The sequence below is a fragment of the Camelina sativa genome, chromosome 18 (genome assembly GCF_030686135.1).
Source record: "Camelina sativa cultivar CO46 ecotype springtype chromosome 18, ASM3068613v1".
In the NCBI taxonomy this organism is placed as follows: domain Eukaryota; kingdom Viridiplantae; phylum Streptophyta; class Magnoliopsida; order Brassicales; family Brassicaceae; genus Camelina; species Camelina sativa.
In genome coordinates this window covers 15,318,278-15,344,980 of record NC_141897.1, presented here as the reverse complement: position 1 = coordinate 15,344,980, position 26,703 = coordinate 15,318,278, and the positions used below count along the sequence as shown (strand labels likewise).

Here is a 26,703-nt window from a genome sequence, read left to right as displayed (position 1 = left end):
CTCTCCATAATGGAGGATTTTGATGAGAACAATATCTCCAAAAAAGAAGGACTAAGTGTAAGTGATCTAACACATGAGGAGGAAAATGAGATATATAGGAATAAAGCTACAAAAAGACCCTTACGGAATAAGAGTTGTACATTGTAGCTGCAACGATACACTTGCACAATTTGCAGATATAACTTTTTATGCTTAACTTTTGATAAAAGCATCAAATCTAGCAAGTTAAAACAATACATCTTAACCACTAAGATGATTCGTGCTCTTTCCCTTTTACATGAAAGGAGCAATCTCTCCACATGGGAGGAAGTGATTGAATAACGGACTAGACCACATGACAATCTGGCCCAGGTCAAGGTCCACCATAAAGCAAAGCCGTAAGTGGTGTGAGTGAGAAAAGAACAGACGGCTAGGTTTAGGGGAAGTGTCAAGAGGATCTCGCCGAAACTGAGATAACGGGAGAAACCCGCTGAGCAGAGACCAGTGAAGGGAGGCGGATCTCCTCTACTACGAAGGAGTAGCCGTTGACGGCGTTCAACGGGAGCAGATCTAGATTTACCATGCTGCGAGAACTCAAGTGAGGGAATTTTGGCTACAACATCCGTCAACTCCAAGCATAACCCGTGGTCAAAAAAGCAGAAACTGCTTTATGGACATGAGGAGAGAGTGATGAGCAACACGAGAGAAGGAGATGAGTAAGGTATGTGCGGCGGCTCCGGTGACTCTGGTGGAACCAGTGTGTGGAGAGAACTCCGCAAAATGTTCTTCACTTGATAGTGACAAAGTTGAATAAGAAGATTTGGCTGATTTGCTCGCCAGCGCTGCGAGTGGTGGCAGAAAGAGAGAGAAGGAATGGGGAAGATCTCACCATAAACCATGGTGGAAGTAAAGAAGAAAGATCTCGCCGGCGACTAGAGGCCGACGGAATGCGAGGCAAGATCTTCGGACGAGTGGGTCCAAAAAGATATATGAAGAACGCCGTTTAATAGTAGGTAGAGTCTGAGAATTGTCGCCGAAAAAGACTCATCTTGGGGATGAACGGCTATCTCGACTTTTGTGCCAGGGAGAGAGTTTAAACTAGGGCGAACTCCAACTAGAGCGTAGGGACAGGCTCGACTATCTCTTTTGTCATTGTCATTTGTAGTGCATATATTATTATATGTAAACTTGTAATGGTGAATAGATTAGATTTAATTTTTTTTTATATATAGTTTAGAGGTTGGTAGTAACTTGGCTTCGTGATTTTGATTAATTGGCAAAATCTTCACCACTAAATTTTGGCTCAATAAATTCTCATATTCGGGAAAATGAATCTTAAAAATTGAGAGCAGTTTTTAACTTCGAAAGAAAAAATGAAAATAATTAAGATATAAAACTAAAACTAGATATAAAAGTGAACTATGTTAACAAATTTTGTAATAATTATTAAGAAAAATATATGTTATATTTTTGTGTTTATTTTAATATGTTTTGATATAATACTTTTATTCTATATATAATTTTAGATAGATTGTATTTCTTGTCTTTGGTACCGGTTAAGATTGGGGTAACTCATGTGATATTAAACCAAAATATTTTGTGTATTTTACCAGATTAATGCGTAAAAAATTATATAACTCATATTTATGTAAAATCTAACCTGCTCCATAGTATGATTCGCAAAAACTTTTTTTTTATAGCAATTTAACAATATCTAGAATATTTAAACTATGGACACTAATTTCACTTAGAATTGTTTTTAAGTATGTTTTTGGATATTACAAATAATAACTTTAAGTTTTGATATTTATTTAAATGAAAAGAGTTCAATTATGTAAATTTTACAAATAAATGTTACTTTACCAAATGTACTTCCAAATACGGATACCCTTTCATGAGAAGAAAAACAATGTTAACCATTTTGAATTGATTTTAAATTCCCTATAGAACTAGATATTCACCCGCGGTACACCGCGAGACTATTTTTTTATAAAGTATTTTGTTAGTAGTATAGAATTCTACGTGTACTAAAAGTAGGAATGTTATATCGACCGCTAATAATTAACTATGTAGATTTTGTTCATATATTTATAGAAAAATAGATGTTATAGTCATAAAATATAAAAAACCAATAAACTAATTGACATGTGGTTCAACCGGTCCGACTAATTGACCTGTGGTTCAACCGGTCCGACTAATTGACTCGTGGTTCAACCAGTCCGACTAATTGACCCAGCAACCCGAAAGACTTCCGGTTTACCTTCCGGTCCGGTTTTAAAAACATTGTCGTTTATTGATTAGGCCGATTGTTTAGGAAATGTATGTATTGAGAAAATGTTGTTTTGTAAAATTGGAAACTTAATATTTATTAAAGTAATTATAAACTTAATACTTAATGTTAAAGGGAGTGATTCCGATTGTTTTGGAAATTTTATGAGGGTAGGAAATCTTGTTTCCAAAAATCAAAACTTAATATTAATTAATTAAATAAAAACAAATTAATAATTAATACTAATGGCATGCTTGTAAATATGTTGTAACTCCATGATTTATTTGCTAAATGTATCCAAAAATGTATATATAGATTAATCCGCAGTACACCCTGGGGCTAATTTATATATATATATATATATATAAATTGTTTTATAGATTAACTTCTTATATAACTAATGTTTAATTTGTATTTTTTAAAATGTACAAACTCACTTGGTATGAACTAATTAATATGAATGATCTTTTATAATTAAGCTGCCAAACAAAAATACAGTAACATTTCACAAGAATAATTATTTAATCAAAAATCTAGAATTTCAGAAATATATGTAGTAAATAAAATAAAATAAAAATATTAGAAGAATTGATTAAGATGAAAACTCATTTGGTGCTTTTAATTTCAGTATTCGATTCATGCTTTATTTTATCCTACACAAAAACACAATGCAGAAAACAATAAGTAAACGAACATAAGAAAAAACATGGCCACGGATAAGCAGTTAAGCCAAGATAACGCAAATTAAAAGCAGGCAGTCATTACTCATTAGAGAGAATATGATAAAAGAGTAGTAGTTGGTCATTCATTATTTATGGATTATGGTAAGGTGACCAAGCAAACAAACTGTAGGGGGGAAAGATGAATATCTCTCCGTTCCCACGAAGAAGAGAATGACACCAAACTTATGACTACTACGGAGCAATAAGACAACGCCAAACGCAAAGACACCAAGACATATGATATATGTAGAGGGGGAGAGAGATCTAAGATGATGGATCCTAAAGAGAGCTGACCACAATCGGCGACAACACCTACTTTGATGGCGACCTTCTCGATGACCTTGACGACGTCTAACCCTTCCACAACCTGCCGAAACACCACATGCTTACCATCGAGCCAATCGGTCTTCACGGTGCAAATGAAGAACTGAGATCCTTTGGTGTTGGCTCTGGCGTTCGCCATCGACAGGATTCCTGGTCCCGTGTGCTTCCTCTCAAAATTCTGGTCATCGAACTTGGCCCCGTAGATCGACTCGCCGCCTGTTCTGTTCCCGGCTGTGAAGTCTCCTCCAGTTTCGGAGTGAATAATTTGATTTTTGACTTAAACTTTTAATTTATTGCTAAATTTTTTTAGATCACAATATTAACAAAAGAAACTAATATTGTGAAACAGTATTTATAAATTTAAAATAATCTAAAATCGAATATCTTAAACCCATTTGCTAATAAATTAGATATTATACGATAATGATTAAATATAGATAATTTTGGTAAGTAAAGTTATTAAATAATAGGAGCGAAATTAGTAATAAAGATTGATTCGAATGATAAATAATTAAATATCGTAATTTAAAGCTTGGTAATCGGATACTAAAAATAAGGAAAGTAGGATCCGCGTCACTCTATTCTTGATCCGAATCTATTATTCCTAAACCGATTAATATTAGTTTCTTAAACCTATTAATTAATAATTAATACAATGACAGTGTTGTAAATAAGTTAGAACTTCAGAAATTTTTTCATAAATGTTTCTGAAAATGTATATATAGATGTGTTTTAGAATTGCAATGATTGGAAAAGTTCTGAATATCAGTTACAAAAAAAAAAAGTGGTAACATTGAAATTAAATCATATTCAAATGAATAATTATAGACAGTTTATAGTTCAACTTTGTAATAATCATGAGCAGAATATATAAATACTGACTTAGCTCCGTTTGCCCGAGAAAATCTCTAAAACCCCATCGGATCCTCCGGCAACAAGTGTGCACCAATCTTCATCCACTTGTCTCAAACGCACACTGCTCACGAACCGTCGGTCAGACCCAAACCGATCTGTTTGACCCAACTCACACACCCAAACCGGTTCCTCCCACCTCTTATCATACACAAACACTTGGTTATTCTCCGACCCGGACACGACCAAACCACCATGTCTCCAAACCGACAACCCGACAAAGTTCCGGCTATTAACATGCCCTCGGTACGTTCGAACCACGCGCCGTCCGTTATCTATATCCCATTGTTTCAAGCTACCGTCGGTCGAACCAGTGACGATCGTATGAGGATCCATGAACCGAGCATACGTCACCGTTTTGGTATGACCGTCTAATACGATCAAAGGATCAACGAGTCTTCTGATGTCGTACACGTAAGCATTCCGGTCAGCGCATCCGACGGCTAACGAAGATCCACCGAACGGATCAAACTCTACCGAACAGACCGCCGCGCCGCCTCCGGGCCTAACCGTTTCTTCCAACGTCCGTCCGTTACGTGGATCCCACATTTGAACCGTTCCGTCGTCGGAGCCCGACGCGCCTATAAGAGAGCCATTGTGTAGCGTGTAGTCCACGCTCCAAATCCTTCTACCTCCATGCTCGTCTCTCTCGAAAACAGGAACTTGTTTCTCAACGTCGTACTCCGTGACAACCCCGTCGTAGTCTCCAGACCCGATAGCCCGACCAGATAAATCGGGTCTCCATCTAAGACTGCTTAGCTTCGCTGGCGTGCATATACAGCTCTCTGAAGCCGTAACGTGATCGTCACGTGACCCTAACAAAGAACTCAAATGGTACGTTCTGATCTTTCTCGCGATACCTCCCGTAGCTATGGTCTCTCCGCTCGGGTCGAACTCGATTGCTCCTATAGCGTCTGATCCGGTGGATGCGGAGGAAACAACGGCGGAGAGAGAAAGATCCCAGTCGCATCTAGGAATGTTCTCTGTGTTCATGACTGTGGAAGAGGAGGTCATGATTGTTGGCCATGTATATGAAGAAGAAGAAGAAGAGTAAGAGAGATCGTTAATGGAGGATCTGATGTTGTTGTTTGGTATCTCAGAGCAGAACAAAGCCTCCATGAATGAGTTACGACGACTAGTTTTAGTTAGTTAGGTCCACACGAAAACTATTTTTACATTACATTTCATGTGTTTTTGATGTATATATAAGCTATAAAGTGGGGTATATATTTTTATTTAACCTATAGTAAAAAAATAAAATGCTAAATCCATGATACATGGAACTTTCCTTTTGTGTGATATTACATGAAAATGCATTCATGGATTTACTTGTTTGTTCTCCGAATGGTTCCAACTAGAATAGTAATTTAGGAAAATTACATGTGGATATATGAAACTTAGCTGCATTTTTTTCGTCAAATAATCCAAAATCTTAATTTATGATAATTAGTGTATGATTTAGAGTGTAACTTTAGTCCTTAAGTTAGAAACAAGGCGATGAGGGTACTAAACTACTAAGGATTTTGGGTAGACTATCAACTTGCAATTTTTTTATATATTATTATGTATATATAGAAAGAAAGAATGTAAGGTAACATTTACTTTAATTTTTAGGTGCAGAGATATACATAAATCGCATTGAAGGAGGAACGAATGGAAACACGAGATTAGCTTCACAACCTCAAAATTGTGAAATATTTTCTAACGACTAGTTTGGTCGTCGTAGCGTAGATCTCAAACTCCCTAGCTACGTGGGTTACATTGAGCCTCTTTATTTCTTAGTTTTAAATTATTCTTGAAGACAAAATAAAGTGAACGCAAAAAGTACACGTCGATCGACGGTCCATTACGTTTGGGAATGCTATTTGCTATAATAACAACTACATGTGCATTAATATCTTGGTGCATGTTTGGCTTTTTTCTGATCTTTGACGATTTCAATTATATCTCTCACGACTTGAGAGAGTTGTGACTGTTTTAATAAATATATTCATCAATTATCTTGACAGCTTGGAAAAAGGTCTCTTTAAGCCCACATCAAGTAGGTCTTACTTAACCCATATGAATCGCTGAGAACCGCTCTAATCTTCAAACTTAAAAGTGCATTTGTTTTTTTTCCTGAACCACCAAGTGTTTCATTTTTTTTTTGTTTGTTTGGCATATAGCTTCTCATATCTAGGATCAGCCATGAGATTTATGGAGTCAAAAAGTTGAAACCTCGAAAGAAAGATTAGAACCTGCAAGGCAATCATAAGAGATAATGTTCTTGTGGATTAGAACCAAAGAATGGTGCCGATCAAAGCATGATTGCTATGCTACCAGAGACTAACTCGATCCTGATCAAAACTACAAGCGATCACCATCTAACAAGAAATGCCTAGGTAAAGAAGAGCATAATTGTGTATGAATATTTTGTTATAATTTGTTTTGTATCCAAAAGTTCTGAAAAAGATGTTAACTTAACCAAAATAGAAGAGAATTTACAAAAAAACGGGGAAGATTAGGTTCAGGATTAATGGTTTTTTTGTCCAGATACATCAAGCAGAGTCATAAAATAAGCATAAACTCAAACACTTAGTAATCTTTGAACAGTTTATAACTTTATAATGTTTTTTGTCTAATCATTAATCATCAAAGATTACATTGACACTTTAACATTAGAGATTCTACAATCCTTTTGATAAAACTGGTCTCTATGACAAGTGAGAGCATACATCAGAAATGGACTCTATTCTTTCTTCAAATCACTCTCAGCAGGAGCCTCGTCACTCTTCTCCACAACAGTCTTCTCAGGCGTTGTGGTCTCATGAGCATCACGATCACCGGTTTCTACGGGTTCAGACACAGAGGCGATTTCAGGTTCTGAACCGGTCACTTTCACAGTACCAACCTTGGCATACTTGCTCATGAACTTGTACTCCCAATCTTGAAGAGCTTCTAGCTCAAAAGGACCAAGACCAGAGATATCCCAAGTCAAGTCTTTCTCCTCGAATGACATCTTTGCAAGAGCTCGGCTAGCATCTCTCCCTGCAAACAAAGCATATGGTCCTCCTGGTCCGTAGAACATCCTACAGAACCAATAAAGCAATAAATATTCAACCTTTCACTACAAACACAACACTCAAATACACTAAAACCAGTCTAGACTCTAGAGTAATCATAAGGAAGATGATCAACTGATTATACTCAAATATGATCTAAGAGTATTCACAAAAGATCTAAACCACTAGCAGAGATTAATACCAAGAACATATTACAACTTCCTTTGAATATTTCTCTTGTATGAGAGTAGCAAATGATCATTTTTTATAATATGCAAGCCAAAAAGCTCGAATTCCCAGAAAAGCACAGCTTAGGAAAATTAACACAAATTACACTAATTTTGTGCAATTTATCCTCAAAGTGAACACCTTTTACGGTAATCATAGCTTCATATGTGAAAAGTATGCAAATGTCTAAGTAGTTATAGTCTCAAACAAGGAAGCCAAAGCTAGAAAACACAACATTTTGTACACTAAAACCAGTCTAGCGTGATCATACGAAGATGATCAATTGACTATATTCTAATATGAGCTAAGAGTTGTCACAAAATTAGAAGACATCAACAACAAGATCACACTAACAACTTCCTTCGAATCATTCTCTTGTATGAAGTAGCAACATGATACATTCTTAAAATATGCCACCAAAAAGCTCGATTAAATTGATTCTCAAATTAGACTACTTTTGTGAAATTGATTCTCAAAGTGAACAACTTTACAATATCACAGCTCCATAGATAAATGCAAAAGGTTGGATCTTTACAATATGGCAAACATAAAAAACATCAATCACCCTAAAAAGCACAGCTTTAGTGATTCTCAAAGTGAACAACTTTACGATTTCTCACAGCTTCATAGATAATCAAAAAGTATGAAAAGTCAAAGTTATTATATGATTAAACTAGATTAGACGAACCCCTAAACCAAACCTAACTCAGATTAAAAAAAAAAAACTCACCTGCTCTGTGTCACATCATAGATCTGATGTTTGATAGCCATAAGAAGGGGCTTTTGAGGATCAGAGCCATCGTACTGTTTAAGCTCATCCTCAGTGATCTCACCAACTTGAACAGGCTGAGGAATCGGTGGCTCCTCCTCCTCCTGAGCCAACGATCTAGCTCTCTGATTTCGGCGAACATCAACGAAAGGTGAGGCGAACCAGCCTGAGACAACTTGGTAAATGGCGAAGGCGAGAGCAAGGGCGGTGAAGAAGACAACAGGAGAGAGACCTGTGTAAGCATGGATTGCTTCTTTGAGAGTTTGCCATAGGTGTAGTGCCATGGCTGAGAGAAGAAGACAGATCACTCACTGTGTTCAAATGGTTTGTCTTTGTTGTGAAAAAGATAATTTTTTTTTTTGTGCTAAATAGAAGAGTGGTTGGAGTCTTTGACTCTTTTTGTTACTTCCTCCCCTAAGTCCTACCTTGATTTTTTTTTTTTTTTTTTTTTTTTTAATTTTCTTTCTTGGGTTTATAATCAAAATACAGGTAAGATTTAGTTAAAACTTAAAACCACCAAATAAAATCACCAAAAAAAAATATTTTTCTATACTTAGGGAAAAATCTTTATCTTTACCATATTAATTACAAGAATAATGCTTTGTTTTAAGTTAAAATTTATAATATATGAAGCAATAGTTGGATTTGTAGGTGTACAATAAAAACATACTTTTTAAAAATCCAAATTTCAATAGAATACTTTAAAATCTTAAAATAGAATAAAATCATAATTGAAAATCTATTAAACATTATAGAAAAATAGAAAATTTAATAACATGACTTCTACCAGCAAATTAAAAAAGAAATAAATAAACTATACCAGCAAATTGTTATAAAAAAAAAAGACTAACATTTATAATTATTTAGTTCCTAATGACACACAACATAGTCTTAATTTATTTTCAGAACAAAAAAACATCACCATATTTAGATTTCATTTACCAAACCAAGCAAAGTTATGATCTACAGTGTAAAGTTTAGATAATAGATTCTGAAAAAAAGAAAAAGAAAGGTAATGAGAAGAAAAAAGTTACATAACATGAGAATAATAATATGGGAGCAACTGAGAGCAAACAGATAGAGAAGAGAGAAGAGAGGCGTTGGGGCAGAAGACTCGCGTGCTGAGTTGTTGTGGTGTGTTGGACTGAGTTTTCTCATTAGCCTCTCAAATCGGGGAATCACCATTGAAATTGAAACCTCCTTTCACTACTACACGTGTTATGTAAACCCTTTTCTTCTTCTTCTTCCCAATTAAAAAAAAAACCTATCTTTTCTTATTACCTTAGTGGAGAGATACCCAAATCAGAAAGGTTCCTTCTTTATAACTCCGAGGACTCCTTGGTGTTTGCTTTCTGGTGAATTCTTTGATGGGTTTTGGTGTTTTCAGTTGAGAAAACCATTCTGGGTTACGAATCAGGGATTCGAGTGTTAGAGGAAAGTGTGGTTTATACTGTGACTGGAGGAAGCAATGGAGGGTGAAGGGATCTCAGCTGAGCGGAGAGTGGAGATTAGAGTAAGGAAGAATGGGAGAAAGGATAAGGTGATTATTGAGTTTTTAACCCAATTCGTGATTTGATTTATTGTGTGTCATTGTTTGTCTTATGCATGTTTGGTTCTTGTTACTGAATGATATGTATGATTTTGTAATAATTAATGGACAAAAGGTGAAATCTTTTTTGCCCGTTTTAGTGATTTTGTCTTGCATGCAATGCATAGCTTTTAGGAAAATAGATAGGGACTAGATCAATAGAGAAGATGTTTAATGAACTAGTTTTTTTGTTTCTAGTGTCTGAAAATGGATAAACTTCATAGTCTTGAGATGTGGTTTGAACAAAGCTTTGTTATGAAAGCTACATTTTTTTTAACTTTTGAATTAATTGGAGATGTTATTTTCTAGTTGGCCTCTTGTGAAAAAGACGTATCTGCTTACTCTGCTGAGATAGTTAAGAGTAATTGATTTCGTGAAAATGAGTTTCGTTTTGTAAAATAACCTGTTTGATTGTTGATCTGTCCTGTTCTTTGGTTATTGGCTGGAAATGGCTATTAGCACACCACCTTCGTGGGAAGACTATCAACCGTAAAACCTTTTTTACCACTCGGCTTATGCAATGGGAATATTAACATTCATACTGAGAGAGGTCGTGTATCAGATTGTTTAAGAAAGTTTATAAGCACATAGAGAGTTTTGTGTTGTTTATATGTTTGGAAACAATGTTATTTTGTATTTTGTCATCCCTTAGATTTGACACTTCTACATCACTTAAAAAAGAAAAACTCTTTTTTGTTTAAGTGATACAGGTTATAGTTGAGAAATCTGCAGCTAAAGGTTTACCTGAAGGATGGATCAAGAAGCTTGAAATAACAAACAGATCAAGCCGTAAAATCAGAAGAGATCCGGTTTGTACCGGCTACCATTGTTCAGCTTTTCTCACCTTTGATCACTGAAGAACATTTTGTGTCTTTTGACAAATTTCATCTACATTGTACATGCTCAATTCTCTTATGTGATTCTTGGAAATGCATGATTTTATTGTTGCAGTTCTTTATTGACCCTAAAAGTGGATACATCTTTCAATCCTTCAAAGATGCATCACGGTATGTTGAGACTGGCGATATTGGACATTATGCACGTAAGGTGAAGGAAAGCTATACCGAAGATGATGATTCCGGAAATGGAAAGACCGTCGTGAGATCCTTTTACCTTTCGTGATTGTTAGTTAAATGGAAAGCTCTATCTATAGCTGAGTAGTTGGTCTTCTGATCATTTAACTCTTGACTTTTTACTGTCTGATATTAGCTTTGTCTGCAGTATGTGGAAAAGAGATCTGCTGATGATTTATTGGAAAAGGAGAAAAAGATAGATACTCATGTCAGAGAAAGTAAACCGAGAAACTTATCTACTTCTGATGAACATTCCAGGAAGTGTAAGTACAAATTCTTTCGCCACTTGCTAGGGTATAATCATCATACTTATGCAGTGAGTAACTTAAATGTCAATATTCGATTATAATTTCAGGTAATATGAATTCTGACTTGAGCATCGTAGCCTCACAAGTTCTTGAGGATTTGGGGGAGAAGGAAGAGGCGAAAGATCCTATCGAAACGCAACCCATAGTGAAACGGGTTACTAGGAGCCAAGCTAAAGCTAGTAAGAATGAGGAAGTCGTGGATTTAAAAAGAAAGAACCTGTCTTCATCAAATGCAAAATCAGCAAAAGGTGTGTAGATTCCTGACTTAAAATTTCCACCCGAGTAGTAGTGGCTGAGATAACAAAAAGTCTGACTACGCCAATGTTATCTATGGTGTCTGTATTTGTAGAGTCTGTAAAATCCAGAATGAGGAGCAGTGCAAGGTCACAAGAACCAAAGAAGGAATCTGCTATGAAGGAAGAAGATGAAAAAGGTTCTACTGAAAAACGGATTACAAGGAGTAAAGCTAAAGTGAAGACGAAGGAGCTAAGTAATAGTGTAGCCCGGCGAACATCAAAACGATTAGCTGGTATTGAGCTTGAACCAACGCCTGAACTGAAGACAAGAACCAAAGTTCAACGAATAGTACCTCCTGATGAACAGCAGACGCCTGAATGTAATAAGACAGGAACCAAAGCTCAACGAATAATACCTCCTGATGATGGCACAGCCGGAAAGTGCACTGATGATGAACAGACGCCTGAATGTAATAAGATAGGAACCAAAGCTCAACGAATACTACCTCCTGATGATGGCAAAGCCGGAAAGTGCAAGCATCCTGTGAATCCTGTTGCTACCAGTGGATTGAAAGAGACGGAGATACCCCTCAACAAGGAAGCAGCTAAAAGCTATATTGAACATCGTTCTCAGAAACCATATGCTGCTGCTGCGACAAGCAATAATCGTGTGAGTGCAGAAATGGCAGTGGGAGTTAAAAAGATCCGTAAATCAGTAGGCAGAAAGCCTTCTGTAGACAAGAAGACAGTGAAAACACCACCGATTATATATGAACTGAATCCAGTTTTTCATCTTGACGGTTACATGCAAAAGGAAGAAATGTCGCCTGTGTCACCGTTGTCTTGCGAAACTTCTGCAACAAAGTGGGAGAAGACAGGAGCAGGCATAAGGCTGGGAGGTTCTAGTCCAAAGGATAAACTTACTACCAGTGTCAAAGCAACTGAGATCTCGGATTTGGGATTACCAAATAAAGGAACGCATCCACGTCCTTGTGATACCATTCAAAGGAGAAATAAATTAGGCAACGAGTTATCTAACTCATCTGTAGTAAGAGGCGCATGCTCAAAAGTGATGGAGAAGAATACCAACAGCTTCTCTTCAGCATATAACTCGACTCTTGCAGATCTTTGGAAAGATCCTTGCATCGCCTTTGCTATCAAAACTCTGACCGGAGGAGAGTCGCTGCATCTTCCTAACACCCCAGCAATCTCTTCTGATCCCACCAACAATCACACCGAGCAGAAAGGAGTCTCCTTTATCCCAGAGACTACTGGTAATGTTAACATATGCTCTGAAAAACCAAGTGAACCCCCAGTTCCGGATATCTGGAAAGACCCGTGTATCGACTTTGCTATAAAAACTCTGACAGGCGCCATCCCTATAGGGTTAGATGAACCACAAGTGAAATCAAAGTCTGAGGGAATGAAGATTACCACAATGCAAGAACGGGAAGGTAGGTCAAGCAACTGTGATCATTTGGTTCAACAATGTAACATGAAGAACAAGTCTGTGGATAAAGGAGACTTGTGTGCACAATCTTTATCTAAGGTCTAACAACAAGAAGAAATAAAAGCTTAGTGTTTTAGGGGGTGTATTCCGTATGGTAGGGGGCGTTTTGATAACGCCATGGGTGATAGTATAAGATCCATGTGCAATGCCTTGGTCTTTTTACCTTTTTAGCCATGTTCTGTAAATACATAACCTGTATTAGTTTTGTGTATCGACAGAACCTGGAAAAAAAACTCTTAACCACCTCAATGGATATTGTTTCTCCTCTGTAACAATGGTTGTTTAATTGTCTCTTCTTAAAAGTTACCTTTTTAAAACTCAATTTTGAAGCTTTCAGTTCATTAACTATGATCAGATTTGAGAAGATGATGGTGACGTCATCTCAAACGAAAAAAAAACCCGCGAAAAATTCTAGCTTTCCGCCAAAATAAACCTATACATACATAAATATACACATATAAAGTAAATGTACCGGAGACGAAAGAAGAAGGAGATGGAGATTCGAGTAAAGTGTAGATGCGGAGAAGAAGAGTGTAGCGAGTGGGCGATCGTTGAACTCCAAGGAGTCGTTGAGACTCAAGCTTCGTTCGAAGGTTCTATTCAGAATCTGGAAATCGGTCGGCTCTGTCATACCGAATCGTCGCAGGTTTCGTTTTTTGTGTGTTTCCTAATTCAATTCTCTAATCGGAACTGTAATAACCAGAGATTGATGATCTTTATATATGTTTGTTGTTCAATCGGTTCAGGAAACGTACACGTTCACGGTGGGTTACCATGAACTCATAGGCTCTAAAGTGACTCTAAAGAAGCCATTACTGGTTTTGAAGAAGCTTCAGTTGGATGATGAAGTTTCAGGGAAAACAACGGAACTTGAAGTTGTTGGGATTATACGAACAAAGATCTTGTTTAAGACCAGACCTAAGCCTCTCATTTCCGGTAACAACCTCTTGATTTGCTTTCTGAAACTTTTAGCCTTAAAATTTGGTCTGATAGTTCTGAATACTAAGTCACTTCTTCTTCTTTGTTTCAGGAACAAACTGAAACCTCTCTATTGCTTTTCATTGTTTCTGCTTGTTTCCTGTCTTAAAAACTATAACTATGTAGTCTCTCTGTTCGTTCTTTTCAATGAGTTTGCAAATCAAGAAACTTGATTACATTATTTGTGTTTGTAGTACAAAGGGAGTAACTAAAATGCAATCATGATCTCAAAATCTCAATTGACTTCATAATATTAGTAAAAGGCCGTAGATAAAGAGTTTACTAGTCCTACTCAATACTCATCATGTGAATTTGATGCTAACCCAAAACAATGCAAAGATTCTGGTCTGTTTCTTATCTACATATATTTTCCAAAGGAAACCAGTTGGTTGGAGAGTTGAGTTTGCGAGTCCTTTTTCGTGTGTCTATGCATTTGGCACGGGAGCGTACCCTGCACGGGCTCTTAATGTTTCGGTTCTTTTGCTTCTCTCCATCACTCCAACCAGCCATTCTATACTTTCTTTGATTCCTCGCCTGCTCATCAAAACATACGTTTAAATTTTTCCTGCTTTCAAGTGTTTCTATTGGGCTATAAGATTCATGTGTGTAGCTAAAGATAGATTTTTACTTACCCATCATATCCAGAAACTGCTTCAAACATGTAAACCCTTTCGTCCAATTTCTTTAGATCCAGATATCGGTCCAGTTCCTCAGCTGACACAGCACTTGGAAGATCCTGCTCATCAATTACAGATTCAATACTATCAGCAACAACATATCAAAAGAGAAGTTAAGCTAACAAATGAGGCAATGCAACTTCCTACTTGCTTGTTTGCCAATATCAAGAGAGGGGCTCCTTGCAAATCCTCATGCCGCAGGGCTTTTTCTGGTGAAGACAATTTAAGATTATATTTGGCTTCATAATGCTATGTTTGATGTCAACTTGTGTACACAGACTTACCTAGAGCAGATTTTGAATCTTCAAAGCGTGTTGGGCAAGCGGCATCGATCAAATATATCAATGCATGTGCTTCTTCATAATACTTCTCCCAAATTGACCGTAAACCAGGCTGCCATAATGAGGAAAAGGCTCAGATATTTGGTTAAAAAGACTGATCCTTTTTCACAATTGGGAAATCAAAACAAACTATAGTTTTCAATAGGATTAGGAAGATTGATCCTTTTTCACTATCAGGGTTTATTTCAGAACAATCGATAGTTTCCAATAGGATTAGAAAGAATCTCTATTGCAAGAAAGGCTCAAACATGCTTCCAAAACGAAGACTCTTAACTTGAGGAGGGGAAGAGTTCAAAAGGATTGTCTATGTAACATAAATCTCTCATATCATCTCAACAAAAATGCTCTAGAGTGGTATAGGTGACTAGTATAGCCCAACGGAACATGAATAACTATGATATGAACACATAAATAGGCACAAAGACGAGAGATCAATTACATGATTTAAGGCATTTCCAACTCACCTGACCACCCAGGTCCCAAAACACAATTTTAGCATTGGAGACTTCAATACGACCAATATTTAGTCCAACAGTAGGTACAATTCGATCATGAGGAAGACCTTCAGAGATTGAGTATATAGTCTTCAATTTCTCCAAAAACGTCTAAGACAATGCAGCATAGGCAAGTATATCAGAGGTAAATCCAGGCTAAAGTAACACATGGAAAAGAGATTAAAAAGAGGAAAAAAAATTACCGTCTTCCCAGCTTTCTCGATACCAAGAATGAGCACATGGAACTCAGTCTTGCTGAACATGTAACTCCATAGCCCAGCCATAAGAGAAAACATGACTTCCTCCTCCTACTTCAAACTTATTTAAATAATTTGATTCTCCCTTGGCTGAACCAAAACAAGGGTGAAGCTTATCATCAGTATCAAGATAACTTTGCTTCCTTATCATAATTTCACTAAAGCATAACAGAAGAATCATCAAGAAGTAAATTAGATATCACAAGACTCCATGATCTGACACACATTCACTCACAATAACAAAAATAAAAAATAAAAAACCCCACAATGCAATAATCAAATCTACCTAAGAGACATCAAACTACCAAAACCACTTTGAATCACAAAAGGTTTCAATTTCCAACACCGTAGCAACTAAAAGGGTAGATCTTGGGATAGCTAATGGATCAAATAAAAAAAAATTAGTGTATCATTAAGACCTAAGACCTCATTCGCCATTGCACATCAGAAAGATCAAGAGCTAGATCAATACAAGCTCCTTAAGTATGATAAAATCACCAAAAAAAAGATTCTTTTAACCTTCGATTGAGAAAGAAGAAACGAAGATTCGAAAAAAACCCTTACAGTTCCTGAAGATCTCGAGAGAAGAACTAAAGAAAGATCGAAACTTGTTTTTTTTTTGCACTCCTCCTCCGTCTTCGATTCGATCGTCCTCACCTCAAAGAAACTTCGAAAGGTAAATTCCAAAACTACCCTTACCTCATTCTTCACGCGCTTGATCAAATCCAACGGGTTTGAAGTATCCCACGTGGCAAAATCTGGATGAAACATTAGTCAAAGTCAAATAAACGGACGGCTTTGGTTACATCTCTTCGTTGAACTGCCGTATCATCTAATCAAAGAACACACAAACAGGTCTTAAAAACTTGCGATCGAGACAGAAAAAAAAAGTTGCCGGAGATTTTGAAGATGGCCGAACCAAAGAGGTAACGTAATTTCTTGTTTCGATGGTCACAAAAGATCTACCTTTGATTTTAATTTTGGTCTCTGTAGAACCAAACGTAGGCTAGGGTTTTCTTAATCTGGGTGAAGGATTGAGGAAAGTGATTAGCTTTTGATATCAATTGGTTCTTTTGAGTTGAACCCTTTTTGATTGAAACCATTACTCAGCGAATTTTGATAAGTTAGGAGTTGTTTGCTTGAGCTCAATGATCCTGATTACTGCTTCATTGTCTTTAAGGTTTGTGTTTTTGAGTGGTCACTTTATACCATTGTGTACATTTCTTTGAAAAAAGTTAGTATCGATTTAGCTGGATTAGCCTTAAGTATGGTTCTTTTTTTTTTCTTTTTAAGAATTTGCCTTCGTTTGTGTCCATAGCTTACTGCATCAGAAGTGTGCCTTTCATGTGTTTATAGTAAGATCAATTTAAAGCCACTGGCTATGTTAATTTTGTGTGAGGGATGAAACATTCATAGATATGAAGTTCTAAGCCTTCTATGGTGGTCTTTTTATGAAGGAAGTGTGAAAACAGATTTTTCTCTACTACCCCCCATTGAAAAATAAATGGAAAAGGGAGGTCTTATTGTGTTAATGTTCATGGATTTTTCATGTTCCAGCAGAACTGTGAACTGTAAGATTCTGGGAACTTTATTTTCTTTAGTTTAGGGCTCAGGTATTGGAAAGAGAGATGACCTTTGTATAATGTAGTATAGTTTCTTGTGGGATTAGTCTTTCTCTTGCAACATTCAGGATGTTTTTTGTTTATGGCAGGGGTCGTGTACAATGGGATGAAGCTAATATAGTGGAAATTGAATCTAACAAACCTGTGAGGCAGAAGATTACTGAACCAAAGACACCCTACCACCCGATGATTGATGATGATGGTTTGTCTATTTCTCTTTTATTTGGTTTGTGTTTCTGTATGCACAGAACTTGTGATACACATTTGAGCAATCTTGTGTATAAGCTTATGACAATTTTTTCATATACATACTTGTCATCATATGTATATAAATAAAATGTATCTAAAACATAAGGTAAGTGTAAGTGAAAATGATTTGCTTTCAAGGTTTGTATAGTTCTGAACGAATTAGATCCTTGGTAATGGCTCAATCTAGGAATTTGAACAGTTGCTAGTTACTACTCTTATATGGGGAAACCTTGTACCTGCTATTGATTAACTTGAATTAGTTCTGTTTTTTTCTTCTAATCTGTGTCAAGTAATGCATATATACACTTTCTAATTGGTGTTTCCTGATTGATTGTACCAGGTTCTCTGTCTCCTAGAGGAAGATCCTTTGATGAATGTGTTGATGATATGCAACGTGCGGAAGAACTGAGGAACAGTCTGAAGGATGCAGCAGCTTCGTCCAGTAGAAACTCTAGCCAGGGTTCTGGTGGTGGTGGCTGGAGCTCGTCTGACGAAGAAGAAGCAGATCCAATGGATCAAGATGAAGAAGGTCCTCCCTCAAAAACCAAACAAAATATACTGTCATGTTGTAGGTGCTTTTATTAAACCATCTCCATATGTATCTATTTTTTTGGGTGCAACTCACAGTTCCGGAAAATGGGAAAAATGCACGTTTCAACGCACACCGGAAAGCACACTACGACGAGTTTCGGAAGGTGAAGGAACTGAGATCCTCAGGGTCCTTCTACGAAGCAGAAGAAGAAGAAGATCATGATGGTGCAAAAGGCAGTAAATCAGAGTCGGCAACAACAACCTCACGACACACTAAAAGCGGCAACAAAGAGATAGATGCAGGCACAACAACTGTATCAGAGAAGTCATCTTCACCCCCGAGTTAATAATATAAAAACCTCTCTCTGTTGAATCAAATTTGTATTACTCTGGTTCAGGCTTTACAGAGCTCTCTATCTCTACTAATCTGAGTTTTATCTACTTGAATCCTTCTGAAAAAAGAAAGAAAGAAGAAAAAAACCCATCAAAATTCTGAAATTATGTTATTGTCTTTATACCATTTTTAATGCAATTGCTTACAAATTACAATCACTTATGTTCTTACGTTGTGTTTTGTTTGATCTTCTTTGTATCTCTGTATTGTGTTCTTTGGTAGGCATACAAAACCGAACCAAACCGGTTAACAATTATCCAAACCGAACGGTATAAATATTTGTAAACGTGGTCCAAATTGCACGATTGAAGATTATTATTAAACACATCAATGGCGAACAAGAAAGCTCAAGAAATGGCGGATCTAGCTTCTCAGATCTGCAATCAGATCTCCTCCGTCTTCACCACTCCAACCTCTCCATATCCACCACCACTCGACCTCCTCGTAACAGAGCTCGCCGCAACCTCCCGCAACCGCAACTCTCGTGTCTTCCTCTACGGAGTAGGACGAGAAGGTCTCATGCTAAAAGCCTTCGCGATGCGTCTTTCTCACCTCGGTCTCTCCGTTCACTTAGTCTTTGACATGACCACACCACCAATCTCATCATCCGATCTCCTCATCGCGTCAGCTGGTCCTGGAGGATTTTCAACCGTCGATGCCATTTGTTCTATAGCTAAATCGAACGGTGCTAAGGTTCTACTCCTCACTGCTCAGCCGGTGACAGGTTCTTGTGTGAAACATGCCACGGATGTGTGTTACGTACCTGCTCAGACTATGGCGAGTGACAACGGTGGTGGTGATGCGGGGGAGTTAGGTGAGAAACGTTTGTTGCCGATGGGGAGTGTATATGAAGGAGCGTTGTTTGTGTTGTTTGAGATGGTCGTTTACAAGTTAGTTGATGTTTTGGGTGAGACTCCTGAGTCGGTACGTGCTCGTCACACTAATCTTGAGTGACGTATGAATTTTATTAGCACGCTGTGTTGTTTTGGTATGTTTAGGATCTTGATTTTACCTAAATTTTTAATGATCTAAAATATTTTATCCTCTATTGTGTGATGGTTATTTCTTGGCTAAGTATTTTGATTGTTATTTGTCATTTCCACGAAAGCAGCATATATGACCTTTTGGATTTATGAATTTAAAAAACAATCAATCTATTAACAAGTTCATTGCCTATGATAAAATATTGATGGAATCCATTGTTTTAATTTTTAACTGAAATGCAAAATTATATTTAATCGAAATTCTTACTATGAATACACCCCCCTATTGTTTACTTTCTTGAAATGAAAATAGAATATGTTCGAAACATAAATCAAATTTTACACTTGTTTTACGCCATGGGACGTGTGACTCAAACATTTTGTCAAATGATTAATTTATAAAATTTGGCGTCTATCTTTACTTTCGTGTACCATCTCTGTATGCAATCCACTTTATATTTTAATGCTTTCATCCGGTTTTAGTAGTTTGTGGATGATCAAATTAATGGTTTAAAAGCATAAAACATTGATCAACTTTTATAATGCACTTTAAAGCATCTCTAGTTAACTATTATGCAGTATAAAATAAATTCAATATTTTCACATCACTAGTTTTTGACTATTATACAAAAGGTGAAGCTTTAGCAACATTCTGTTCAATTTATAAACAAAAAATTCTATTAAAAAAAAACAGCAAAATATAAAAACACAGTCCATACTTTTGACTTTCATGCAAGTACTAAGAAATACTTTTTAATTGTTTCACACTTGTTTCCAAATAATCAATTCTCGATTCCATTAAATCAACTTTACTTTTCACTTTCATTTTCAAAGTGTTCTAGCATTAAATCATAATTATCTCAACATCGGTTGGGGCTAGAGAATATAGCTATTAGTTTATATTATAATCCCAATTTTTTATTTTTTTGTGTAATTTGATATAGATATGTGCCAAAAATAGTAACATTGTATAAATCTAGCACTCCTAATTTATTAAATCTTAGTTCCATCTCATCAAAGTAAAAAACTTGTCATCTGTCGAACAAGCTGAATTGCCTAGCAATTAAAGCTATCAAACCATTGATTTATGACCGCACAAATAAGAGCCGGAATTTTCTCACACCAAGAGAATACTTCATCCCCCAATATACAATCCAAGTTATCCATAAGAACATCTATATTCCTGGATTGAATCAAATGATTGATAAGAAAATCTATGTTATCTATTTTGCAATCATGACAATGAACAAGATATATTATACCACTTAAAAGAAGTTGCTTGATTTTGAGAAATTCAGAAGTTATTTAGTAAAAATAGAATAATATCACTTGAATTAAAGCGTTGTACATAGTTTTACCTATTTGAAATTTAACCTCATTCGATAATACATAATGTAAACCAAAACTAAACATGATTTTTGTATTTAAAAAAAAAAAATTTATGTTTTTTACTACACATAATTTTATATTATAATTTCTTAATTTGTTAAATCTCACTGTTGAATCTACAATTTTACTTCATTAAGTGGTGAGCAAAAATATGTACGCGGCAATGGCGGACCCAAGAAGTTTGAGTAGCACATTTGGTTTCCTGCAGTGTGTTGATTGCCCCAAATCCAAGTTCGATACTCCTATTCTACACCGTTTATTTTTTTTTTCCCTATTTTAAATATTTAACTGTTTTAAAAAAAAATTATTGAATCTCGAAACCAAAATCTGACTTTGTTCTTCCACCACAAGAGAGAGAGAGAGAGAGAGAGAGAGAGAGAGAGAGAGAGAGAGAGAAGAAGAGTCGAAGAACAATGCTTGAGATTCTTGGAACTTACAGGAATCTCACACTTCAAATCATACTATCTGTCTTCTTATCCCTAATCCTCTCATTCATCAAAATCTCAATCATCTTCCTCCACGGTCTCTGTACCTACATCCAACCTGAAAATCTCAACCAAAACAACAACGCCGGAAACGGACTCCGACCCGCGATTCGAAGACCATCTAACAACGAAGATCCGAAGTCCAATGTCGAAGTCAGGAGAAGAAACAGATCCAAAGATAAATCCGAATTCGACGAAAGCAATGCCCAGATCTTTCGAATTAAGCTCGATGAAGATCACCTCAGATCTCGAATGTATTTCACAGAGTACAATTCGCTTTTCGTTTTATCCTTTTTAACTGTTTCGTGCTTTCTTCTTAACCGTTACTTCGGTGTAGAGGAGGAGACTCATGGAGTGTTAGGGAACGGTTTGATTTTTCCGCTTGTTCTTGGGTTTGTAGCTTTGTGTAAGGTGTTGGTTGCTTTGGGGAAGATCTCGATTGAGAGATCTGCTTCGAAGAAATCTGAGAAGAAGCTTAGTTTGATTTTTGGGGTTTTAGGGTTTGTGTTTGGGATTATCATCAGTGCTGGTGTGTTCCCTAAAGGATTTGATTTTCAATTGGGTTCTGTTGATGCCTTCTCCTGTATTGTGATCTCGTTTTCGATGGCTTGTATCTGTGGGTTTCTTTATATGCCTGCTGGGAGAAGTGCAAGGTCGTTTTGGGTTGGAACTGATCAGATTAGGAGTAATTTGTCGATTGTTTCTTGTGGATGGTTCGGGAGGATGGTTCTGTACGCGAATTATATCGTATCTGTGTTCACTTCTTTGCTTTGGATTCATCCCTTGGCTGAGATTTTAGTGAAGAGAACTGGAAGTAGTCAGACTGGGTTGGTTGGTAATGTAGGCTTGTCGAGTGATGATTTTGTTGAGTTTCGGGTGTTGTGTTTGTTACTGTCGGGTTTGCTTCAAGCTATGGCTGTTCGTCCTAACCTTCAGATGTTTTTGAACGAAGCGGTTCTCTCTTGGTATCAGAGATTACATGGAAGCAAAACTCCTGATTTGGATTTTAGCCGGGCGAAGATGTTTCTTCATAACCATTACTTATGCCTTGTTGCTCTGCAGTTTTTGGCGCCATCGGTTCTTGTGATTCTTTTCCTCGGCTTGTCTCAGATTGACCTGAGCTCTTTTGCTGTGTCTCAACTGGTATGTGGTTCTTTGCCTTGCGGTGATTTCGTTAAACAAGTCGGTTTGCTGATGTCTTGGTGGGTACTGTTTGTTTGGTCGTGTTTTACTTCGGCAAGTCTTGTCTTTTATCGTCGAGGTGTCTTGTATGTTTCTTGAGAAGTCTGTAGCTTTTTTCTCAACGTTTTTTTTATGTATTAGGGAAAAATGGCAGAAACAACAACAACAAATCAGTTTTGCATAATATAAAACTTTGGTCCATTCGTTTCTTTGTTCTACTCTACTTGCTACACTCTCACAAAATGTAAATTATCCTGTTGTCTCTCCTACACTTTGACAAAATGTTTCAGACAGAGAAACAAGATTAGAAAGTTAGCTAAGCAGGTATACGAAGAGCGGCTCTGATCTTGTGAATGGTGCATGCGATGAGGTTGTTAACAGTTTCAACAGACTCCACGTTGAGTTTTGCAGTCGGTAGGCTATTCACTAAGATCTGAAATCCTACAGTCAGGAGACATCCTTTGCTTTCTTGATTCACCAAACCGCCATTGGTATCGATCTGATCAGACAATGATGATGATCCGTCAGGGAATATCGAGAACCCCGATGGAAGAAGTGCTACATAAACTGAATCTCCACCGCTCATTACAACGTTCATAGATGGAATATCAACAGGCGCGTAAACCACCATTGCACCAGAAGCGTCATTCCATGTCTCTTGCAAGATGAGCATACTACTCTCGTTTTGATCCTTCCCCTGCATATTGGTCTAATGATGAGTAACCAAGAACAGAGATATATTAGGAATTAATGGATCGATTGTAACCAAGAACAGAGATTCAGAAGAGATTATAAACTCACAGCAGCACGCAGAAGAGAGACGCAGCTTCCTTCGTGTTGCCCTTTTGGGACGAGAAGCGTGGTTTCCATTGAAGCACCATTAGACAAAATATCCCACTGGTTTCTGCATTTACCATCACACAGAAACTCAAAGAGTCTCTGCTGAGTCACCGGTAACCACAGAGACGTTGCGGCGCTCAGGACAATACCTGACGGCTCAAGACTCTTCCTAGTCAGTATTCTCGTGTCCTGTCCCACGTTCTCAGCATTAAGCTTCTCCCATTTGTGAACGGACGAAGCAGTTATGCCCGAGTAAAAGTTGACCTTCATACGCTGTGCGAGCTTTAGTATACTCTTAGTTCCAGTAAGTGACAAACCTATCAGAAAACACTCTTGAATGACTTCTCTCTTTCAAATCTAAACAAATGCAGAAAGAAAAAGAAATAAAAAGAGAGAAAACCTGTATGATCTTGAGAAGACAAAAGGTTCGTGAAGCTTTCGCATTGTCTCTGTAGAGTCGCGAGCCATTTGGTTGCGCCCAACCCAACCGAAGAACCAAGCAACGGTTGGTAAAGCGAGTGGATGTGACTCTCTCCATACTCTGAATGTTCTATCCATGTCACCTGTTAAAAAGTCTATATGTGTTAAACCAAATGTGGGACATTGAGTTTGTGACCGGTAGCAATAACCCATTTTACTAAAAAATGTTACATAGTAGATGAACAACATACCAAAAGATTTCATCGATAAAAGTAAACTAAACAAGATATTTTTGTTTTAAATGATATATATAGCCTAGATTTAGCCCAGACAAGAAGCAAGATTTGCCTTGAAAAATGAAGCCTTTGATGAGTTAAATATTTCTTAAAGGAATCTTTTAAAGTTTAATGATAAGATATACAGAAAGGCTTCAGGTTCTCAGGCTAATTTGTCGACTCATTTAGTTATTAGTTTAGAAGACTAACCAAACTTCTTAACGATGAAAAATTCATGAAAATCTCACGCAGATCCATGACATCAAATTGAGAATTGAAAACTACCTTGGAGCAACCATTGCCTATGTTTTGTATGATGCAGCCTGAAGGAAACCTCTTAGAGCCACCATAAGACTTCAAGTTCTCATTTTCTCTGTTTATATCATAAGAAACATCAACGACCGCCCATAAACCATCTCCATGTTGCTTGCAGTATCTAAGAAACTTCTTCTGTCTGATTGGAACTAATGGAGACATCACTTGAAACTCTGCTTGCATCTGTCCAAAACAAAAAAGGATCATTGAATTAGCAATGTAGCCAAAATATATAATATTTATGGTTCTTGAGAAACATACCAATTGAAGTGAGCCGTTTCTTGATCCATCACTACCGTTGGATATCACTTCTACGGTTGATGCAACCGCGACAAAACACTCAAACATCTCCGCCCATTTGTTCTGTCACAACCCCAAAAGCAAAGATGAGATGTTTATCAGTGAGTGTGTGCATAAATAAAAATACTGGTTATTAGAGAGTATACAAGTTTCTCATACCGTGTCCATAAGAGCATCGACAAGAGCCACACTATTGATGAGAACTAAACCAGTTTCTCTTGTACACGCAGGTCTGACTATTGATTCTTTTTCACTCTTTGATCTCCATAAAGGATTTTCCAATTCAGCTAACTTCAACAACTCATTCATAGCCTCCATGGCAAGATCCATAAACATCAGAGAAGTTCCACCACTGAAGCCATTCCCTATAGGCAAATGCTCTGAACCAATCCCACCATTTAAAGGCTGCTCAAGTGAAATAGACCCACCAATGAATCTGTTTGCTAAAGCACAAATCCTATCCAGCTCGTCCTTAAGCTTAGTATTCTCAATCCTAAGTTGGTGCTGCTCAAATGAAACCTCACCAGGTATAACTGCTCCACCACAATCAATACATAGAGAACCTCTCATTGACTCTTTAAGGAAACTGTTTTCAAGACGCAGTTTTTCATTCTCTTGTCTTAGAATCACATTCTCATGTCTCTCTAGTTGTGTCTGGTCAATATATAAACAACAACATACACATAAAAAACATAACTTTACCATCAAAATTACAACTTTTCATTTTTAGTACTAAAAGTAAAGTACCTTCATTTGAGTTCTTCTGTTCTGAAACCAAAACTTGATTTGCTTACCCTCCAAAGTAAGTTTTTTCCCAAGTTCCAACCTTTGCTTTTCATTAGGATGAGGACACACTTTGAAGAAGCTACACTCGAAACAACAAATATTTCAAAAACTTTTGATGAAAATGCAAAAAAAAAGTTAGATGCTTTTGAAAAGAGAAATTACTTACGATTCGAGTTCTTGAATCTGGTAAGAAGTGTGCCTATGGTACCTTGTCCTCTTCTTCTTCTTTCTCTTAGGACGCTGTTCTTGTTTATTCTCATCACCAGACATTGCATCAAAGCTATCATCATCACTCAACGATCTACTCTCAAACTCATCATCTTTAAGCCTTCCAAGATAAAAACTTGGATTAAAATGATCTCCTCTAGACATATCAACATCAAGATCACCGTTCATTATCCGTTTCTGCAACCAAAAAAGAACAGAACAATAATCTTAAGTTATAGAGTGATAAAGAACAAAACAGATAAAGCCAATAGTGAACTTCTACTATAATGCAACAGCCAAACATATTTGAGTATATGTATTGTCACTGTTTCTACTCTTCTCAGTGTTTAACTTTGCTTGTTCATCAAGTTTCATACCTTTCAATCAATACACTGAAAATCTTCTGACGACTAAACAAGAGTCTCAATTAGTATATCGTGAGAGTGAGATCAGCAAAATGAAAGAGAAAAGTGTCTAGCTCCTTTTGTTAATATATATATCATATGACTTGTCCCCTTTTTATTCAAAACTCTGTTTTTTTTTTGTCTCTCTCTCCTGACAATTTTTAGTTTAAAGGGTCCCAAAACCTCATTTTATACCTTTGACCTTTTAATCCCAATTCTCCAAAGAATATCTTAGAAAGGTGAAAACAAAACAAAAACGAAACCCTAATTTTACTGAGACCAAGAAGAAACCACTACAACAAATATGTACATTGTTAGCACGAGAGAAACGCTATAATATGTAATTCATAGCTCTTTTACAAACGCTATATTAGGTCACTGTTATTGTAGGTACCTCACATATGATAGCGCAGAATTCGTATGCTATGATATAGTATTATACCATAGCAGTACAGAAATGCTATGTTATCCCGCTTTTCAAATTTTTAAAAATAATGTTATAAGTCATTTTACACGCTATGTTAGGAGTTTTTACCGTAATTATATCATAGCACTAATCAAATGCTATAATATATTTTATTGGATCACAAAATTCATGCTGTTTTATTTATTATT

The 26,703-nt window shown here is 36.7% G+C and overlaps 9 protein-coding genes across 16 annotated transcripts; 5 read left to right on the top strand and 4 right to left on the bottom strand.

Moving 5' to 3' along the window:
* Nucleotides 1-3,998: 3,998 nt before the first annotated feature.
* Nucleotides 3,999-5,461, bottom strand: LOC104761232 (WD repeat-containing protein RUP1). The gene has a single exon (XM_010484274.3). The coding sequence runs from the start codon at nucleotides 5,323-5,325 to the stop codon at nucleotides 4,177-4,179; it is 1,149 nt and encodes a 382-aa protein (XP_010482576.2). The 5' UTR covers nucleotides 5,326-5,461; the 3' UTR covers nucleotides 3,999-4,176.
* A 1,300-nt stretch (nucleotides 5,462-6,761) lies between these two features.
* Nucleotides 6,762-9,084, bottom strand: LOC104761231 (membrane steroid-binding protein 1). Its single transcript, XM_010484273.3, has 2 exons — nucleotides 8,206-9,084; nucleotides 6,762-7,274 (listed from the first exon to the last, which is right to left on the bottom strand). The coding sequence occupies exons 1-2, from the start codon at nucleotides 8,526-8,528 to the stop codon at nucleotides 6,935-6,937; spliced, it is 663 nt and encodes a 220-aa protein (XP_010482575.1). The 5' UTR covers nucleotides 8,529-9,084; the 3' UTR covers nucleotides 6,762-6,934.
* LOC104725733 (methyl-CpG-binding domain-containing protein 13-like) lies at nucleotides 8,677-13,231 on the top strand. Of its 7 annotated transcripts, none has more exons than XM_087498158.1 (6): nucleotides 8,677-9,784; nucleotides 10,543-10,641; nucleotides 10,784-10,930; nucleotides 11,042-11,168; nucleotides 11,261-11,461; nucleotides 11,563-13,231. In XM_087498158.1, exons 1-6 carry the CDS (start codon nucleotides 9,713-9,715, stop codon nucleotides 13,002-13,004), a joined length of 2,088 nt encoding a protein of 695 aa, XP_087354284.1. In that variant the 5' UTR covers nucleotides 8,677-9,712; the 3' UTR covers nucleotides 13,005-13,231. The 7 variants fall into 7 exon arrangements, with proteins under 7 accessions (XP_087354284.1, XP_087354285.1, XP_087354287.1 ...); XM_087498159.1 differs by having other exon boundaries at nucleotides 9,259-9,784; nucleotides 11,054-11,168; XM_087498161.1 differs by having other exon boundaries at nucleotides 9,279-9,784; nucleotides 10,535-10,641; nucleotides 11,054-11,168.
* Nucleotides 13,232-13,427: 196 nt separating this feature from the next.
* Nucleotides 13,428-14,118, top strand: LOC104761229 (uncharacterized). The gene is made up of 3 exons (XM_010484269.2): nucleotides 13,428-13,605; nucleotides 13,706-13,895; nucleotides 13,990-14,118. Exons 1-3 carry the CDS (start codon nucleotides 13,453-13,455, stop codon nucleotides 13,998-14,000), a joined length of 354 nt encoding a protein of 117 aa, XP_010482571.1. The 5' UTR covers nucleotides 13,428-13,452; the 3' UTR covers nucleotides 14,001-14,118.
* Nucleotides 14,086-16,464, bottom strand: LOC104761228 (uncharacterized). Of its 2 annotated transcripts, none has more exons than XM_010484266.3 (7): nucleotides 16,271-16,464; nucleotides 15,653-15,796; nucleotides 15,420-15,560; nucleotides 14,899-15,007; nucleotides 14,762-14,823; nucleotides 14,570-14,673; nucleotides 14,086-14,471 (listed from the first exon to the last, which is right to left on the bottom strand). In XM_010484266.3, exons 2-7 carry the CDS (start codon nucleotides 15,743-15,745, stop codon nucleotides 14,363-14,365), a joined length of 618 nt encoding a protein of 205 aa, XP_010482568.2. In that variant the 5' UTR covers nucleotides 15,746-15,796; nucleotides 16,271-16,464; the 3' UTR covers nucleotides 14,086-14,362. The 2 variants fall into 2 exon arrangements, with proteins under 2 accessions (XP_010482568.2, XP_010482569.2); XM_010484267.3 differs by having other exon boundaries at nucleotides 16,226-16,346.
* A 48-nt stretch (nucleotides 16,465-16,512) lies between these two features.
* Nucleotides 16,513-18,660, top strand: LOC104761227 (protein phosphatase inhibitor 2). The gene is made up of 4 exons (XM_010484265.2): nucleotides 16,513-16,632; nucleotides 17,418-17,530; nucleotides 17,918-18,106; nucleotides 18,205-18,660. Exons 1-4 carry the CDS (start codon nucleotides 16,616-16,618, stop codon nucleotides 18,453-18,455), a joined length of 570 nt encoding a protein of 189 aa, XP_010482567.2. The 5' UTR covers nucleotides 16,513-16,615; the 3' UTR covers nucleotides 18,456-18,660.
* A 172-nt stretch (nucleotides 18,661-18,832) lies between these two features.
* On the top strand, nucleotides 18,833-19,550 carry LOC104761225 (uncharacterized). Its single transcript, XM_010484264.2, has one exon. The coding sequence runs from the start codon at nucleotides 18,833-18,835 to the stop codon at nucleotides 19,454-19,456; it is 624 nt and encodes a 207-aa protein (XP_010482566.1). The 3' UTR covers nucleotides 19,457-19,550.
* Nucleotides 19,551-21,186: 1,636 nt separating this feature from the next.
* LOC104761223 (uncharacterized) lies at nucleotides 21,187-22,742 on the top strand. The gene has a single exon (XM_010484261.3). It carries the CDS (start codon nucleotides 21,288-21,290, stop codon nucleotides 22,638-22,640), a length of 1,353 nt encoding a protein of 450 aa, XP_010482563.2. The 5' UTR covers nucleotides 21,187-21,287; the 3' UTR covers nucleotides 22,641-22,742.
* A 37-nt stretch (nucleotides 22,743-22,779) lies between these two features.
* On the bottom strand, nucleotides 22,780-25,873 carry LOC104761224 (homeobox-leucine zipper protein HDG7). The gene is made up of 8 exons (XM_019239842.2): nucleotides 25,644-25,873; nucleotides 25,439-25,556; nucleotides 24,851-25,345; nucleotides 24,653-24,754; nucleotides 24,362-24,574; nucleotides 23,782-23,944; nucleotides 23,343-23,698; nucleotides 22,780-23,238 (listed from the first exon to the last, which is right to left on the bottom strand). Exons 1-8 carry the CDS (start codon nucleotides 25,871-25,873, stop codon nucleotides 22,858-22,860), a joined length of 2,058 nt encoding a protein of 685 aa, XP_019095387.2. The 3' UTR covers nucleotides 22,780-22,857.
* Nucleotides 25,874-26,703: the final 830 nt, after the last annotated feature.